Below are 17,293 nucleotides of genomic sequence, written 5' to 3' on the forward strand. Positions count from 1 at the left end.
GCAGAGGGGGGGAGGTGGGGGGGCAGAAACTAAACGCGCCCAGTCTCTGCCTCCTCAGCCAATTTCTCGGTAAGATGGCCCCCAATTTCACCATCCTCATCAAGAACAGCATCCACTACCCCAAATTCCAGTTCTCCAAGTAAGAGCCCTCAGCGCCGGCGAGGCGGGTGGGCTGGGAGCGCCCCCTGCCAGTGGGCGGTGGGCGTGCCCGCGGCTGCCCCTCCCACCTGAGGCGCCGGGCCATCCTTAGGGGCAACATCGAGAACCGGAAGAACGGCTACTTGAAGCGCTGCACGTTCGACGAGGTCTCCCACCTCTACTGCCCCATTTTCAAGCTGGGCTTCATCGTGGAGCAGGCGGGGGAGAACTTCACGGAGCTGGCGCACTGGGTGAGGGCCTGGGACGGTGGCGGGACGCTTCTCCTTCCAGGTGCTGGCTCCTGCCTGTCCACCAAGGGTTCCCTTTGCCAGCGCCCCTGTGCACTCCCTGCCAGCCCTGGCCCTGCTCAGCAGAGGGCAAAGAGGATCGGCTGCCCCGTCTGGGTGTGCATGGCACCTGCTAAATTATTGACTCCTGGTCACACAGCTGGCTGGCCCCTCCTGCCTCCCCCTGAGCCCTGAGTTGCCCCACGAGGTGTGCCCCACGCAGCCTCAGGGCACCCCAGGGCTCTTGAGCATCTTGTGTGCCCACCCTGACCCCATCTGTGCCCACTTCTGGGCAGGGTGGTGTCATTGGGGTCATTATCAACTGGGACTGTGACCTGGACCTGTCGGCATCGAAGTGCAACCCCAAATACTCCTTCCGGAGGCTTGATCCCAAGCACATCCCGGCCTCATCTGGTTACAACTTCAGGTACCTTGACCTTGGGCCCCCTGGTCCTGGTCCACCCAGGCTGCGGTGGCTCCAGGAACAAACTGGGCAAGTGCCCAAAGGCCCAGGGATGCCAGCGGTTGGCGGAACCTTGCAGCTGCTTCCCTCTGAGGACAGGCAGGCGCCCACCACCATGATCCTCAGGCAGCCAGGGCTCCGGCACCTGGTCATTCCGTCTGGGGTCTGATGTGCTTCCGGGTCATTGCGTCCCAGATTTGCCAAGTATTACAAGATAAACGGCAGCACCACTCGCACGCTCATCAAGGCCTACGGGGTCCGGATCGATGTCATAGTGCACGGACAGGTGAGCCAACAGCCTGCCTGTTGGGGCCCGGGCGGCCCCGGACGGAGCTGGCCCAGCCTCCCGTGCCCCCACCACACGCCCCGCCCCGCTGGTCTGAGGTGCCTCTTCTCCCAGGCAGGGAAGTTCAGCCTGATTCCCACCATCATTAACCTGGCCACGGCACTGACCTCCATCGGGGTGGTAAGGACGCACGCTGGGTCTGGGTACGTGTACGCGCGTGTGCGCGTGCGTGCCAAGCCCTTACCGTCCGTTCTGTTGGCCCCAGGGCTCCTTCCTGTGTGACTGGATCTTGCTAACATTCATGAACAAAAACAAGGTCTACAGCCACAAGAAATTCGACAAGGTGTGTACACCGAGGAACTCCTCGGGTAACTGGCCTGTGACTCTGGCCCTTGTTTTGGGCCAGGCCCCTCCCCCACCCTGCCCCTGCTCTGATGAAGACCCAGGCCAGGCGGGCACAGCACAGGATGAGGGGCAGAGCCAGGCCCAGGCCGCCCCGCCCCCACAGCCCCGCCCCACCTGTGACCCGCCCAAGCAGATGGTGGACGTCCCCGAGAGGGGTACAGGACCAGGGCCGGGTGCCTCCCAGGACTCCACGCTCACGGACCCCCGAGGTTTAGCCCAGCTCTGAGCCCACCCCCCATCTTCCATCACACCTCACTAATGGCTGGGCCTGGCGGGGCGCCAGTCTGCAGCCCCGAGCCGAGCTCCCTGGCAGCGCAGCTGGGACCTGCAGAAAGAACCTGGGCCCTGCCCACGCACCCGAACGTCTCCTCAGAACTGGGAACCGGACACCCGGGCAGTGGGCTGACACGGGGCAGCGCCCTGCTCCCAGCCTCCCACCTGCCCCACCACCTCCCCGCCCACACAGCCTGGGACCACCTGCCCATCCCCTTTGCTCAACTTGTAGCCAAGAAACCACGTGTCCAGAATCCAGTAAACCTCTGACCAGAACCTTCTGGCCTCATTCTTGGGAAAAGCATCTTGAGGCCCTGAAGACAGTTATGCAAGGGTGGGCCCTGAGAGGGGCTGCTGGTGCCATAACTGGCCTGGTACAGTGTGGGCAGACTTGCTGCCCTCCACATCCAGCCAGGTCACTGTCATGTCTGACCAGGGGGCCAGTGGAGTGGGGGCCAGGCTGAGAGTGCATGGGGACCGCTTTGCCCCAGCACCCACCCTTCCACTGGTGCACTCACCAGCTTTCTGGAGGGGTCATCCCAGACCCCAAACCTCGAATACTAGAAAAGAGTGGTAACGAGGACAGAACCAGGATGGAGGTGATAAGAGTTGTACCCAAGGAAAACGAAGCTTAGGTTACAGACTCTTAAATCAAATACTCTTCCAGGTTCTGATGGACATGGCAAGGCAGGAATTTGGTGGGTGGGGCAGAGTGAGGCCTCAGGCACCAGCTGGGTCAGGCCTGCAGGGCAGCCTGGGTACCACACCCACGGATGCTACAATGGCCATCACATTAGCCGCCCACCTGGCCAGATCTGCTCTGGGGTACACCAGAACTCAACCGATGGTGCTTTCTGCACAGTAGTGATGGAATGTGAGGAGGCCCATGCCAAGGGCCTTGCAAGGTCCTCTTACCTGTGATCCCATCACTCCCAAGCTCAAGGGGAGGGAGGGTTCGAACCCCGTACCAGACCCAGGGCCCCAGTCTGAATAGTTGGCCAGAGCTGGCCCTCCCACCTGCCCACCCCGGACAACTGGGCTGCCCCATTTGCTGCAGCCAACACTTCAAAGACGCCGCCCAGCCACCCCGCAGACCCTCCTTATCCTGTTACATTGGCTGCATGGGTCACCCAGATGCCTCACGTCCACAGTGGTTCAGTGTCCCGCTCTAGTGTTGGAGAAACTGGCTTTTCCAGTTGGGGCCAGGCTGCAGCTCAAGAACCATGGCCAGGGCTCAGGTTTCCTAAGCATGAGTGACCCAGGCCTCATACCCCAAATGCCCACCCCGGGGTGGCCTCCAGGGAACCCCTGGGAGTTGTGGTGAGGGCTGGGCACTTGGCACCCCCAGTCCTGCTGCAGGGAACACAGTGCAGCGCCCAGGGTGAGGCTGCAGTTCCCCTCCCCTCCCCACCCCGTGATGTGACGTCCCCAGCATGGCTTCCAGGAAGCCTAGCTAGCCCCCCTTCTCCCCCAGCCGGCCCTAATTTGATCTGATCTCCATCTGGGGCTGACTTGGGCTCCAGCCACCTTCCAGCCAGAGTCAGGTTTCCTGCGGCCATTTGGCCTGGCCCGCCCGGGGGCAGTATCTGGAGACCAACACACTGAACAGGCGTTAGCTACTGTCTTCTTCCTTCCAGAAACGAGGCGCCAGCACACACATACACACACACACACATACACGTAGTAAACATTTTAAGAAACATAACATTCAGATGAAAATTCAAAGTGTAACTGAGTGACAGAGAAATGAGCTCACAAGGACGAACTTAAACCAGGCTCCGGGTCACCAGTGGGGCTCCCATGGCCCCCCAGGCTTACCGCAAGCCACAGTTTGGGGTCTGAGTTTATTTGCCGTCTCACCAACTTGGTTTTTCTTTGGCTGCTTCCACTCGCATTTCATTAATAATGAGGCGCAGAGATGGTCTTATGTTTTGGGGCTCAAGGCAGAATGGAGAGAGGTGCTGATACTCAACAAAGGCCTCCAGGGCGTCGGGAAGCCGACCCCCCAGCTCTGCGGAAAGGGCTGATAAGTGATGCTGTCCCACTTCAAAGGGGCCATACCCCATATACCCCATGACCCCTCTGCGCCGAGCACGGAGCCCTGAGCTTGGGTGCCCTGTTGGGCCATTGGCCATCAGAAGTGCAGGCTCTGCAGGGTCAGTCAGACATCTTGGATCCATCCAAGGCCGAGAAGCAAGAACATGGCCCCTCCCTCCTTTTCCTCCCCTCCTCCACTGAAGAACCCAAATCTTGGTGAAGAAATACTTTCCTAAAATCCAGGCGCTAACATGTGCCGGTTAAGTCCTTGACAAATGGCTCTCAGGGCCACATCCACCTGAGCAACCCTGTCCTGAGCCCCTCATATGCCCTCCCACCTGTCCAGATGAGGACACCCCCACAGCTCCTGCTCCCCTGGGGAGTCTCCAGAGGCCCAGGTCCCTGTGGGTTCAGGTTTGCATGCCCTGAAACTGCCCGCCCGCCGGCTGAATTTGGGGATGGTGCTTCCGGTAACAAGTGACTGGACGTCAGGGGCTACAGACTCCCACTTGGGCACCACCTTGTCCTGGGTCTGGCCTCCAGCCACCCTCAGGGTCTCAGCTCAAACAGAAAACCCAGGGCAGCTAGGTGCAGAGGGGAGGTGGGCAGGGCTGTGCAGCAGTAAAGGCCACACTTGGTTTATTCAGCAAGAAATGGCCCCCTCGGGCCACTCTTGGGGCCACAGCTGCCCTGACCAGTGCTGGGCCCGGGCACCTGCAGGTGGGGCCACTTCCTGCTTGGGCTGGGGTAGGCCGTGTGACCTGTTCCCTGAAAACTCCCTGAGGGTCGTTCTCCTTGGCGCCCCAGCCTGGACGTGGCTGTGAGTCTGGGAAGCTGGGGCAGAGGGTGGGGACAGCGCCTAGCTTACTGATGACCCAGCTGGGGGTTCTTCTCCAGCAGCCACTCCAGGGTCTCCATGAGGTATGACATGCCATAGTGCTGGGCAATGTTCTGGAAGATTCTGATCTGCTCCATGAAGACCTGCAGGAAAGCCAGTCATTGTGAGATCCAGTCCCAGAGAAGGCGCAGGGACGCGGCTGAGGTTGGGTGCACAGGGGGAGCAGCGGTGGGCGAGGGCCCCACCTTGGTGTGGATGGTGAGGGAGAAGCCCCCGGCACAGCTGCAATACGTGGGCATGTGGGTCTCCTTCACACCCTGGCACTTCAGGCAGACCTGAAACGAGGAACAGCGGTCAGGAGCCCCTGCCCCATGGCCTTCACAGGGGCTTTGTCCAAATGTGCCGCCCCTGCACAGCACCCTCGCTGTGGACAGCCACGGGTCCTGGGTCCTGGGGCTCCCCGTGTGTCCCACCAGCACCGGCTGCTTTGCCCGGACCTCACACCTCCCTCGGCTCTCTGCTGAGAAGTCCCCTGCACCCAGTGCTGGACGCCTCTCTCTGTCTCTCTCTCTCACACACACACTTCCTGTTGGTTCCCTTCACACTCGTCACTCACACTTGTATCCTGTTTACTGTCTACGTCCCTCCACTAGAATGAAAGGTCCATGAAGTCAGCTCTCAGCCACTGTAGGCGCTGAGATACTGTGAGACCAGGTCACTTGGGTTTTTGGACAAGGTCTGACCAGGAGGCGGCCACCTGGGAGGACCGGGTTACGACCGGAGCTCCCCAGGGTGTAACCGCTCACGGAGAGGCCCGCCGCTCGCTCACCAGGTCCTGCAGTGTGAAGGCCATCAGCTTCTTCTGCAGGGCCTCCACCAGCGCCATCTCGATGACGGATGAGTCGTAGGCGACCTGACAGTTGGAGCACAGCCACCGGGGCAGCATGGCCCCATCCTGGGCAGGGGAGGGGGTGGGTCACCCTCTGCCTGGCCGTCCTTGGCAGCACCTGCGCGCTGGCTGAGAAGACTCAGCGTTGAGAAAGCAGTGGGGACAGCAGGGCCCTTGGGGAGCAGTGCGTCACAGCATGCCACAGCTTGCCCACAGCTCCAGGCACGCTCAATCACCAACACTGTCACTCACGTGTTACCTGGACAATGTTATACACGAGGCGGTCGAGTGGCTTAAGAAAGGGGGCCTGTTTTTAATTCATGTCAAAGCTAGCAGGGTCCTGGCAGATACAACCCAGAAAAGGTGGAGCAGGGTCCCTGGTGAGTGGGTGTGGCAGGACCTCCCTGGTGGCCTGAAGCCTGGATGCTGGGATCCTACCAGCGAGGGCCGAGGAAGCTGGCCTACCTGGGAGACAAAGGGGTCTTTGCACAAGTCCAGGTCCCGGCAGAAGTGACAGCTGTGGCAGATGACCTCGGGGAGCACGTAGGAGCGGCAGGGGTCTTGGAACTGGGCCTCTGCCGAGAACTCGCCAATGTCCACCAGGCGGAGCAGGTCCCGGTTCAGCTTGTTCACCTGGTTTGTGATGTTTGTGTCCAGGGACAGGACCTGCAGAGGACAGGGACGTGGCAGGGATGGCTCCTGGGGCCTCCCTGCTATCTGGACTGCAACACCCTGTCCTTGTCCCGTTAGCAGCATCAGATGGGACAGTGGGGAAAGGAGCCGCCCCACAGGCCACACGGGACTGCTCGCGGGGGACTGCTTGGCACCTTGCTTTTGGTGGCACAGCCCCATCCGTCTGTGAAAACTCCCAGCTGCACTGCAGAGTGAGTCTCACTGTGCACACAGGACTGGCAGGCCAGCGTGTGCAGATGGGGATCTGCGGGGGTGGGATGTTCTCATCCTGACTGTGGTGGACACGTGACTGTGGGCCTTTACCAAACTCATAGGACACACACTAAAGCTGTGAATTTTACTGTATGTAAATTCCACCTTAATACACATAAACTGAAAGAATGCTGAAGTCCACCAAGGACCTTAAATGGTCCATGAAACCATTTCCCCGCCACAGTCAGAAGTCACCTGATCCTGGAGTGGCGGTCAGTCAAGTGCAGTCTGCTGGGCTGAACCTAGTGGACGGCGAAGGGCCCTGTGGGCGCAGGCGCCTGTTCGTCCTTATCTGGTAATACTACCCCGCCTCTACAGCCGCCTTCCCAGAAAGGCAGCTCTTTGGCATCCAAGTGCACTCCTCTGAGGTCACACAGGAGCCTAGACCTTTCGGGAGCTCCATCTGGTCCCTGATCCGTCCACACAACCCCCGAGCACCTGCCATTTCAGCAGCACCCCACACCAACCCACCCCGGGCCTCTGCACCCGCTGCCCTGACACCCTTCTGGTCACCAGGGCCTCAGCCCCAGGACCCATTAGAGGGCCCTCTCGCCACCTCAAGCCCACCTCACAGAACCTGTGCTCCTTGACCACAGGGGTGCTTTCCTATCTGGTCCACTTCTGAGCCCCAAACACCTCACACAGTGGCTGCACAGCGGGGCTCAGTGAGTGTCTGTGAAGTAAATGAGTGACTTTCTCCTGCTCCTTGCACAGGCACACACCTCACCGTGTAGGTGACTGGGTGTCACTTGCACATGCACACAGCCTCGCCGTACAGGTGAGGGTCGGCACTCACCTTGCACACGCACTTGATGAACTCTAGTGCGGGGTTATTGAGCAGCAAGTGAGAGCCGGGGAGGACAGGAAACATCTCTGAGAGCTCAGCCACGTTCCGAGACCCCGTGACTTTCTTCTGAATCTTCTGAGTGATGGTGAAGAAGTTCTGAGTGAGCTCGTTTGCCACGTAGTCTTGAGAGAAGGTGATCACTCCTGGGAAGACAAGGGACATGGCGCCTGCCCCTTTGTGCACAGCGGTGAGGATGCTGAAGAAGGGCTGGCTGTCCCGCCCCAAGGAGCACAGAGGGGTTGGTCACAGGCACACGGGTGGCCTTATGCAGCAAGGGCACACTCACCAGGAAGAGCTCCGGCTGCGCCCTGGGCCTCCTGCGATGGCTGGCTGGCCCCCCGCCTCTTCACGGGGGTGCTCCCTGGGGCGCTGCGTCTCAGCTCCTCCTGCACGCTGTGGTGCACGGCCACGATGTACGCTGCAGGGACGGCACAGGCACAGACCATGCTTGGGCGGCGCCCACACCTGAGCAGGCAGGCGTGGCTCTGCTGCATTTAGATGAGCCAGAGTCCACGACAGAAACAAAGCAAAGCCTGGCCCCCCGGGGTCAGCATGCCTGACCCCTAGGCCACATGTTTCAAGAGAAATTGAGAGTGACACTTGGGACAAGTAGACAAAAAAATAGTCACAAAGGAAACCACCCTACCGCTCACGTGGCTGTCCCTCTGCTGAGGGATGGCTGACAGTGAACCGCTAACTGCTCTGCCCGCCACTGGCTCTGAACCCTGGCGGGGTGTCACACACGGGCTGCATCTGCCTAGGGACCCTGGAACTTGGTTTGTAAACACCAACCCTTCAGACCCAAATCAAACTCAAGGGTTTCTGAGATCAGCAGTTCAGCCTCAAAGACCAGCCCGGGGGCAGCTGATTCCGGAAGTGGCCAATGACTTCCACCCGGGGCTTATCTCTAGTCACCGTATATAACACACACAAATCCTTTGATGGCACGCTCTGGGGCAGCCCCCCTCACCAGAGCTGCGAGAGGTCAGGGGTCCCCCACCCGCGGGGGTGTGGGCCAGGGCGCCCCCACCAGGCCTGACGTCCCCTAACTGTGCACTGTGCAAGGCGGGCGCAGAGGCCGGCGGGCGCTCACCTGACACGATCATGAGGAAGTAGCTCTGGCAGGAGGCTGCCTGTGGCAGGAACTGCACGAGGTTCCAGCTGTTCTCCAGCAAGTCCTCCACATCGGGCTCCTGCACTTCGTCCTCCTCCTTGTCAACCTCATCCTTGTCCCCGTCCTCGTCCCCATCCTCATCCTCGTCCCTTTGCGTAGTGCCCTCTTTTTGGGAGTCCTGCTGTAACAAGTCAGTCCCAGGCGTGTTTCACCATAGTGGTGGGAAGCGCACCTGAGTGAATCATTCTGCATCAGCCCCACCTGATCCCACCATCTAGCCGCCTTGTCCCCAGAGTGCCCAGTAAGTCTCTGTGTAACATGCCTGGGGACAGAAGCCTAGCTCCACGGAGCTGATTCATCTCACTTTGCTCTTTCAGGAGATTCACTTTGTAATCACTCAGCTCCCACCTCCTAGGGAGGGAAGACCCAGGAGTGCTTCCAGGTCTGTGGTCTCTTGGCCTGAGTTCCAGGCCTCCTGGGACAGCAGCAACTGTACTGTCGGTCTCACTTTATTACTGCAATGCCCTGCCTGACAAGGTCCCCTCTGCAACACTTTTCATTTCAACATATGAACTCTGCCACCCACCGTCCTTAGAGCAGCAGCTCCTACTGCCTTCCCTTGGTCCATCTGCATGTGTACAACTGCATTCCTCCCGCCCCAGCATCCAAGGGCAGCATCCTGGCTCCGGCCCTACCCCTCTTCCTCCATGGTGACTCGCCCCGGGGGCCTCGATCCTGGCAACCCACATACCCTGCCACCACCTGACCTGCGTCTCCACCTTGCACATGCTGCACAAGTGTCAGGCGTGGAAAGGCCACATGTCCCGACAAGCATGGCATCCCTCACCATACACTCTCTCCTGTCCCGTCCGTCTTGTAACAGACATTTGGGTTCGCATACACGGGCGCAGTGCACACAGCCCACGCCCGTCTGTCGCCCATAGCCACCCCAATGGCCTGTCCTTGCCACCTCAAACCCACGGTCTTTCTCCTGACACCACCCTGCCACGCACCCCAGCCTGGGCTCCTACTCCCAGTGCTGTCCACATAGGGCTCAAGAGGAAGTCAAGCCCAACACTCCCCCACCACTCAGTGACAAGTCTCCGCCATGGCCTGGGGCCCCAGCGGCTTGGCCCGCACCAGCTCTGGCTCCCAACCCGCCCTGTCCCGCCATTCACGCTGCCCCATCTGGCGTGGGCACAGGCTGCTCACTCGCTCCCTTCAATCTCTGCTTTCCTGTCACCCCCTTGGAGGCCTCCTACCTCCTTCACCCCTACCCGTGTTGATTCTGAGCCTCACCCCTGCTGACCGTGACCCTATATGTACTCGTCTGCTTGCTCAGTCCTCGCTCACAGATGCCATGACGGCAGGGCCTGCCGTGTTTGCTAATGCTCGACCGGGGCTGCAGCTGTTCTGGCACCTGGCCTGTGACCACAGTGTGTGCTGGGCAGGTGGATGTGGACCCCGAGTCATTCCAGCCCCAACCTCAGCTCTCCAGCACCGGTCACCTCACCTGTCCACAGTGGATGCCAGATGGAACGTTCCCTTTGATTCCACCATAGTTAGAGGGATCCATCCAGAGGAGAAACTCCCAGCATCGGGAGAAAGAAATTGTCAAGGAATGGAAGATCTCTTTAGAATGGATGCTAAAAAGAAGCCAGACAGAAATTGCTAAAATTAAATCAGCTTTCTCCCTTTTCTCTACTTTCCCTTTTATTTTTGCACCTATCTGCTTACCCTGCACTTATTTAAAACCCTCAAACTTCCTAAGGGAACACGGTAAACAATCCTAAGGAGATGTCCACATCTAGCCAGGTGGGAGAAGCGGGGACTGGCGTGGAGGGAGGGAGAGGTGAGAGCCGCAGAGAGAACCAAGCCCTGCCAAGGCCGGCCCTCCAGCACAGTCACATGTGGGTGGCCTGGCTTGCCCGCTCCCGCTGCCAGGGCACCTCACAGCTCACGAGGCAGCGGGCTCTGGACACACGCTGCTCTGGCCTTGCTTACAAATCTCGAAAATACCCGAAAGGATCAGACTGTTTCCAAGTAACGGAACGGAAAGCCCCAGAATATTTACAGGAATACAAAAGCACCCAACAGACAAGGCAAGCTCCACAGTGTCCGGCATCCAATTCAGTGTCACCCAGGTTTGCAAGGAAGCAGAGAAATGAGAAGACCCACCAGCTGCAAACAGATCTGAGCTGGCACCGATGTCAGGAAGTGCAGAGGAAGTAAAGCAGCTACTGTAACTCCCAGGTGTTCAGAGGCTCAAAGGCAGAAAGGAATGACTACCAACAGACCCCGCTACAGACACATTACAGGAGGTCAGCTGGCAGAGGACTGGCCGAGAAGAGGGGCAGTGCGGCACCTGCTGGTGATGTACTCCACATAGGCAATGGCGTCCTCCACCCGCCGCTTCCTTGTGCAAAGGATGATGCGGTTGAAGTTGGCGTAGATGACCGATGACCCCAGACGCTTGAACTCGGCGATGAGCCTGTGGACCAAGTGCAGAACCCACGGTCAGGACGCTGCTGAGCATCCCAGAAGACACCACGAGGAAAGAGCTGACGGTCCTGGAAAGCCCTTCTAAGTGAGCTTGGACCCAGAAGCAACAAAGCGTGAAGAGGTCTGTGGCAATACCCACCCAAAAAAAAAAAAAAATCAAAGAGAGGAAAAAATATACAGCTTATACACAGAAATTGCTTTTGTATAGAAAGAACTCATACAAATCAATGAGAAAACAAAACTAGAGGAAAACGGGCAAAGAATATGAAGAGAAGGCCCAGCCTCACTTCTACCAAGGACTACACATTACGAGTGCAGTGAGACAGCTGGTCGTCCTGGGCTAGGGACACACGCGCCCCGTCACCACTGGCAGGGCGGCCACGGCACGACCTCCATGGAGGCCTCTTCACAGTGCCACCCAAATGAGCATTTATCTACCTGCTCATCGCATCTGTCAGACCCGCAACAGCGCCCCTTCCCAGGGACCCTTTGGCAGATAACACCGGCACGACCTCACACCCGAGGCCATTCCTTGGTTGGTTGTTCGTAACAGTAGGTTCAGAAACTGCCTGGACACCCATCTGGGCAGCAAACCCCTCGCGGATCGCCAGGCTCTACGGTCAGCAGGCGAGTGCAGAGCAGTGTGAGCCAACGCATGCAGACGAGTGGCACAAACACTGCCCTCTCTTGGCACACCTGGGGGGGGATGCGAGGAAGTCGTACTGGCAGCAGGGCCCTTCTGGGACCCTGTCACTGTGGGTCACTCACTGCAGGAAGAGCTTCTTCATCCAGCCGTGCAGAGTGCGGTGCAGGGCGGGCTCGTGCAGCAGCGAGGACGGGGAGCGCAGCCAGCGGTAGAAGTGCACCACCTGGTTGTCGGCGTAGGCGTTGCCATACTGCGTGATCTCCTTCACCCAGCCCACCACCATGCTCTTCAGGATCCTGCGAGGGCAGAGCGTGAGCCTGCTGTGGCCTTTCACCCCCACCCCCACATCCAAACGCCACTGCCCGGCTCCCGGCAGCTTAGCTGCACCCCTTAAACAAGGTGTCAGGCCTCACTACCTCTCCCCACAGCTTCTCATACCCGCCCTACGTGCTCGGTGCCAGGAGACACACACAGGGGTGCGACGGGCACACCGCCTGCCGGGAGGGCCAGAGCACCCACCCGGGACCTGCAGGGCCTCCTGCCTCGTGGCACCCAGTGCCGACCGCCTGCCTCACGAGTGCCCCTGCTAAACTGCCCGGATGACCCAATATGTGGCACCAGGAAGCCATCCCTCAGTGACGGTTCTGCCACCTGCAGTCTGCCCCACCTTTCAGGACTGCCCACTTCTCTGGGCAGACAGCCCCTGGCCACACCGCGCACATGGGGCCCCGAGCCTTTCTCTCTACCAGTCCCTTCCTTGCCATTTCCCAAGTCACGTCTGCCTTTTGTGAGGAGGTCATGGTTCTGGAGTCACACACCTCCACTCAGTGTGACCACAAGCATGCCACCAGCCTCTCTCCCTAAGCTTCGTCAGTAAATGTACAAGTGCCATGACAGTGGGTGACAGCCCCTGATCGTGGGGCCATGAAGAATGTGAGTGCTCCCTGCCACAGCCAATTCTCTCTCCTGACGCCCAAACCTTGTTAAGTCACACCCTGTCTGCCTGGTTGGACCCATGCTCCTGTCCTGCTGTCCGCCCACAGCACGTACATGATAAACCCCGACACTCCCAGCTAACCGCAGGGTCCCTCGGGCCATGTCTGGCCACAGGAAGGGGCCAGGACAGCCCCCGGGACGGCACAGTATCCGAGGTGCTTTCTGACTCTGCCGACTGGGTGCAGGGAAGCCCCGGGATGCGGGCGCAAGGGCAGAGAATAAAAGGATGTCTGTGCTTCTTCTAGATCCCAAACCCAGTTATCCTGCCTTCAGGGAAGGGGGCACAAGGACAGCAGGAAGCCACTGTCCTGGGGATGCAGCCCAGGCACCTGAAGGTGCTGGAGCAGAGAGCCGTCTCGTCGTAGCTGGCCAGGGCGCTGGCCGCCTGGTTGCCGGTGATCATGTCCTCCAGGGAGGCCTGCTGGGTCACGTCGAAGCTGATGCCCATGCTGTCGGCCCCCTCCATATCATTGACGTGGTGAGACTGCAGGATGGTGTTGACAGCCAGGTTCTGAATGTCCAGCTCCACGCACACTGCTCGCAAAGATGGTACTTCTCATGCACTGACCACCCCTTGGTTGAGAGCCCAAGCCCACCCAGCAAGCAGTCAGGAAAATGACCGCTGCCAGGGATGGTGGGGGCGGCTGACAAGCATGTAACTGATGGCAGAGCCCACCCGCACAGGTCCTACAGGCGTGGCCGAGCCCTGAGGGTCAGCCGCTGGGCGTTCTCACCACCACAGAATGGTGACAAATGGCAGAAACCAGCAGTGAGGTCCCCGTGGGCTTTGCCTACCCACCTGTGGAGTAACAGCCTGGACTGTTGATCTCCACGGTGGCCTGGTCATCAAACTCCATGACGAGGCGGTTGTCATCTGCCTCCTTCCCCCCCAGGTCAGGGCGGGGCGTAGGGGACAGCCAGAGCAGGTGGTTGTGGCGCTGCAGGTGGCGGGCAAAGAAGAGGTCGGAGCCAAAGGTGGAGATGTCCTCAGGCAGATTCCCAACGGGAATGTGGAAGTACCTGCATGGGGTTCGGTCATAGGGTGAGTCCTAGGTCGGCCCAGGTGGGGCTGGAAACCGGGGAAGACCAACCTGCCGCGAGAGACCAATGAGGCCGGCAACAAGCCAGGTGGCCAGCCCCACGCTGCGCTCACCGGCTCATCTCGAAGGCCTGTGACAGGCAGGTGTCCAGGTTGAGATAATGGCGGAGCATGTGCCGGGCTCCGTGTCGCTGCCAGTCCAGGATACCGTAGCTGATGTGGTCGGCGATGTGGACGGGCACCAGCGGGAACTCCTCCAGGACGGGGACCTCGCTGGCCAGCCTCCTCAGCTCCCAACTGGATTGCACCGCGATGAGGGTGGGCCCTCGGCGCTCCTCCTGGGTGCGGGCGGGGCACAGAGTAACTGGGGGCCGGCCTGGGGCAGGGGCTAAGGTAGGGCCACCCCCACACTCACCTTGTAGGCCAGCAGGAGGCGCTGAATGGCCCTGCAGATGGTCTTCAAATCGGTTTCAGCCCGAACCTCAAAGGTGTGTTTGGGGGGAGGCAGAAGCTCAGGGCCCACTCTGTCCAGCAGGAGGCCATGCTCGGCTGCGTACAGGGCACTCAGGCTGGGCATCTGGTTGCTTCGCACCTAAGCAAGGGCCGCGTCAGCCTGTTGTGGGAGGGGAGATGGCAGGCAGGCCTCCGGTCCCACCTCGAGCGCTAGCACCACAGGCGCTTCGGGGCAAAAGCTTTCAGAAACGAGGCCAGGGGCTGGGTGTCTTTCTGCCCAGTGACCTGTCCCTCCCCTAGTCCCACCCAGGGACTCACGGTGTCCAACACAAACACAGACGCCCTGCGCTGCGAGGGCACGAAGACACCGAACAGCGCCTTGTGGCCTTGTGTACGATGATACAGGTAGATGTGGCGGATGCTCCCTGCAGGAGGATACACAGGTCACCCGAGGCGTGGGAGGCGGGACAGAATGAGGGTGGCCAGCACGCACTGTTACCTGGCTCCAGGTAGCTGAACTGGGCCAGCGAGCGCATCTCCAGGTGCTCGAGAGCGAAGGTGTCCGTCTCCCAGCCCGACAGGTGCCTGTGCAGCTGCTTGCTGACCACACACACGCAGCCCAGCTGCACCAGGGCCCGGAACAGCAGTGGGACCTAGCGGGGCAGACAGGCAGCCCAGGGCTGAGACGGCTGCTGCCGGGCCACAGCCCGCCCCGCTCAGGCCTTCTCTGGCAGACATGCTGCTGAAATCCAGCGTCCCGGGGGTGGCGTCCACGGCGGCTGCTGCCGCGGGGCACACAGGCTTTCTCTCACCCACTCTGTCCTCCTGGGCAGGCAGTTACCTGAGTCTCGTATACGCCCTCGATGTCGGGGGCCGACAGCTCAGTGCTGATCTCATTGATGTGTCCTTGGTACATGTCCTCTGGCACCGAGTACTCGTACAGGTTATAGACTGTGTTGGAGCGAGGAAGGACTCGGTTCACCTGGGGACAGTACAGCGGTGGCCTCGTCACCTGCTAAGCGGTGACGTCACACACACACCCCACACAGGTGTACACGCGTGCACACTCACACACGTACACACATTGCTGAAGCAGGTGGGCCCATACTTCCTAGGACTTCTGGTGCCCACAGCTGTGGGGTAGACCGTTTCATTCTCCCATTGAATGAAACTAAAAGCCCTGGGATGACTTTGAGAAGCAACCTGAGGCCTCTGGAAAGCAAACATGCTCTCCGGCTGGAGGTTGGAGGGACAGAAGTTCCCTTTACTTTGCTCTGTTGTTTCCTGGGTTTAAGCTGGGGGTGTTCCTGGTCAGGAGACAGGGAGGGGAGTCCCTGGGGGAGGCAGAGCCCTGGTGATGACGGAGCAGGAGAGGCGGCCAAAGGGAAGGATGTTCTCCCCGTGACCCCTCGGCATGTCCCAGGAAGCTCCAGGGCGGTGGGCCACCTGCTCTGCTGTCCTACTCCCTCCCCGTCTCTTTCGAGACCCACATCCTGCTGAGTCTCTGGGCTGGAGGCTCGCCTGCAGAAAGCCTCCTCACTCACTTGGCAGCAAGTGTCATCTCAACTAGATGCCAGCTCGCTCTGCAATTCTAAGCACCTGAGCAAGAGGCGCATGGCTAGCTGCAGTGCTCGGACTGACTGTGCTCCGATGGAGACACCAGGTGAGAGCCACTGGGGACACGGCCGAAGGGATGGAGGCAGAGGATCACCCACCATGGGACCGTTTACAGGAAATGTCATACCGGCTCAACCAGAGGCGTAACGTGGTCCAGTGGTCACTGAGGGCAGGGGAGGAGAGGCCGCTAAGGGGCCCGGGGTTTCTTTTTGGGGCAACGAAAATGTTCTAAGACTGACAGTGGTGACGGCTGCACGACCCTGAACACACTAGCAATCACTGAGCTGCACTTGAAATGAGCGACCTCTATGGCGGGTGAATTACATCCCAACAAAACTTAGCATCACAGGAGCCTATGGAGATGGGGGCTACAGCTCGCCAGGGCCGCATGGCCAGCGCACCAGGTCTCGTGCTTGAGAGCCCACTTCATTAGGTGACTCCATCGCTATGGAGATGACCTTAGAGGCCCGGCAGGCTGCTGGCTGCAGTGACCAGCGTCACCAGCTGCCTCCCTACCTTGCGATATGAAGGCCCCTCCTCTGCTTTGGGCACCCGCTGGTTCACGTAGAACACTCGGGGGACGTTCAGCTTGATGCAGTGCAAGTCGCTGCCGATGACAGCCCACAGCCTGAACACGCCGGCTTGGCTGGTCTCGCTGATCTGAGGACAGATTGTGCAGCACTGCATGAGTGTCGCAGCTTGTCCCAGGAAGCGCTCCATACCTGTGGACAGGCCGCCTCCCAGGTGGCCTCCAGCACCAGACCGTCAGAGGCACAAGGGTGAGGGCCTGCCCTTTCTCCTCCGTCCCAGACTGCAGGACAGTACCCAGGACCCTGAGCTGTCCAGATACCCCTTCCTATCGTCCCTATTGCCCTGGAGGCGTCCTGTGCCCCGCCCACTGGCCCCTGTCCGCACCTGCACAATCTGCCACGGAAGGTCCAGAATGCTGCGGGCGGTTCTTCGCAGGAAGCCCCCTAGTCCTGTGGAGGGCCCGTCTCGAATGGGCTGTGGTGCGCCCTCTGCCCCTTCCAGACACCGCCTCTTCCTGCGAGCGAGGCGCTGTCGGGCCTGCAGCTGCCACTTCTTCTTGTGGAACCGCAGCCAGACCAGCCACTCTTCCTGGGACAGACGATGGCATAAGTCAAGAGAATGCAAAGACAGTAAACACGACCGAGCACGTGGTAAAATAGGGCTGGATCCCCACACCTCTCAGCCGACCCCAGGGACACAGCACCCTGCAGCATAGGCCTGGCCGGTAGCCCTGCTCCTTCTCCACCACCCCAGATGCCCTGCAGCTCCTTACCTGGGTGGTTCCGAGGGCCGGAGGCCGCCCCAAGACCTCCTGCCAGGGCACTGTCAGCCCCAGGTCCTGCGACTCCTCCTGGCTCTCCCAGAGGACACGTTTCCTTTTAGTCGCCATGGGAATGGCTGAGTGGGGCGGCTTGGCTTGGCCGAAGTCCTCCATGTCGGGCGTTTCAAGGCTCGGGGTGCTTTGGGGAGCCTGGGCCGGGCCCACCT

The 17,293-nt window shown here is 60.1% G+C and overlaps 2 protein-coding genes across 6 annotated transcripts in view; one reads left to right on the forward strand and one right to left on the reverse strand.

Moving 5' to 3' along the window:
• Positions 1–2,128, forward strand: part of P2RX2 (purinergic receptor P2X 2) — a 3,358-nt gene extending 1,230 nt beyond the window's left edge. For 2 of the 5 annotated variants that reach the window (XM_019631943.1, XM_019631948.1), the window contains 6 exons: positions 59–139; positions 251–389; positions 722–852; positions 1,084–1,174; positions 1,289–1,354; positions 1,440–1,954. In XM_019631943.1, the coding sequence (XP_019487488.1) occupies positions 59–139; positions 251–389; positions 722–852; positions 1,084–1,174; positions 1,289–1,354; positions 1,440–1,805 (874 nt within the window). In that variant the 3' untranslated portion in view covers positions 1,806–1,954. Of the gene's footprint in view, positions 1–58; positions 140–250; positions 390–721; positions 853–1,083; positions 1,175–1,288; positions 1,355–1,439 lie in introns of all 5 variants that reach the window. The other 3 variants (XM_019631946.1, XM_019631947.1, XM_019631945.1) reach the window with 3 other exon arrangements.
• Positions 2,129–3,546: 1,418 nt separating this feature from the next.
• The window catches only part of POLE (DNA polymerase epsilon, catalytic subunit), a 44,530-nt gene continuing 30,783 nt past the window's right edge, over positions 3,547–17,293 (reverse strand). The window contains exons 30-49 of the mRNA XM_019631910.1: positions 17,079–17,291; positions 16,691–16,894; positions 16,292–16,435; positions 15,000–15,140; positions 14,658–14,811; positions 14,477–14,583; positions 14,121–14,297; positions 13,820–14,043; positions 13,466–13,686; positions 12,996–13,200; positions 11,793–11,966; positions 10,888–11,013; positions 10,036–10,168; positions 8,502–8,703; positions 7,695–7,826; positions 7,358–7,551; positions 6,082–6,282; positions 5,557–5,682; positions 4,973–5,062; positions 3,547–4,870 (exon numbers count right to left, since the gene is read on the reverse strand). Of these exons, the coding sequence (XP_019487455.1) occupies positions 4,754–4,870; positions 4,973–5,062; positions 5,557–5,682; positions 6,082–6,282; positions 7,358–7,551; positions 7,695–7,826; positions 8,502–8,703; positions 10,036–10,168; positions 10,888–11,013; positions 11,793–11,966; positions 12,996–13,200; positions 13,466–13,686; positions 13,820–14,043; positions 14,121–14,297; positions 14,477–14,583; positions 14,658–14,811; positions 15,000–15,140; positions 16,292–16,435; positions 16,691–16,894; positions 17,079–17,291 (3,285 nt within the window). The 3' untranslated portion in view covers positions 3,547–4,753. The remainder of the gene's footprint in view (positions 4,871–4,972; positions 5,063–5,556; positions 5,683–6,081; positions 6,283–7,357; positions 7,552–7,694; positions 7,827–8,501; positions 8,704–10,035; positions 10,169–10,887; positions 11,014–11,792; positions 11,967–12,995; positions 13,201–13,465; positions 13,687–13,819; positions 14,044–14,120; positions 14,298–14,476; positions 14,584–14,657; positions 14,812–14,999; positions 15,141–16,291; positions 16,436–16,690; positions 16,895–17,078; positions 17,292–17,293) is intronic.

This window comes from Hipposideros armiger, unplaced genomic scaffold (genome assembly GCF_001890085.2).
Source record: "Hipposideros armiger isolate ML-2016 unplaced genomic scaffold, ASM189008v1 scaffold_1055, whole genome shotgun sequence".
Lineage (NCBI taxonomy): Eukaryota > Metazoa > Chordata > Mammalia > Chiroptera > Hipposideridae > Hipposideros > Hipposideros armiger.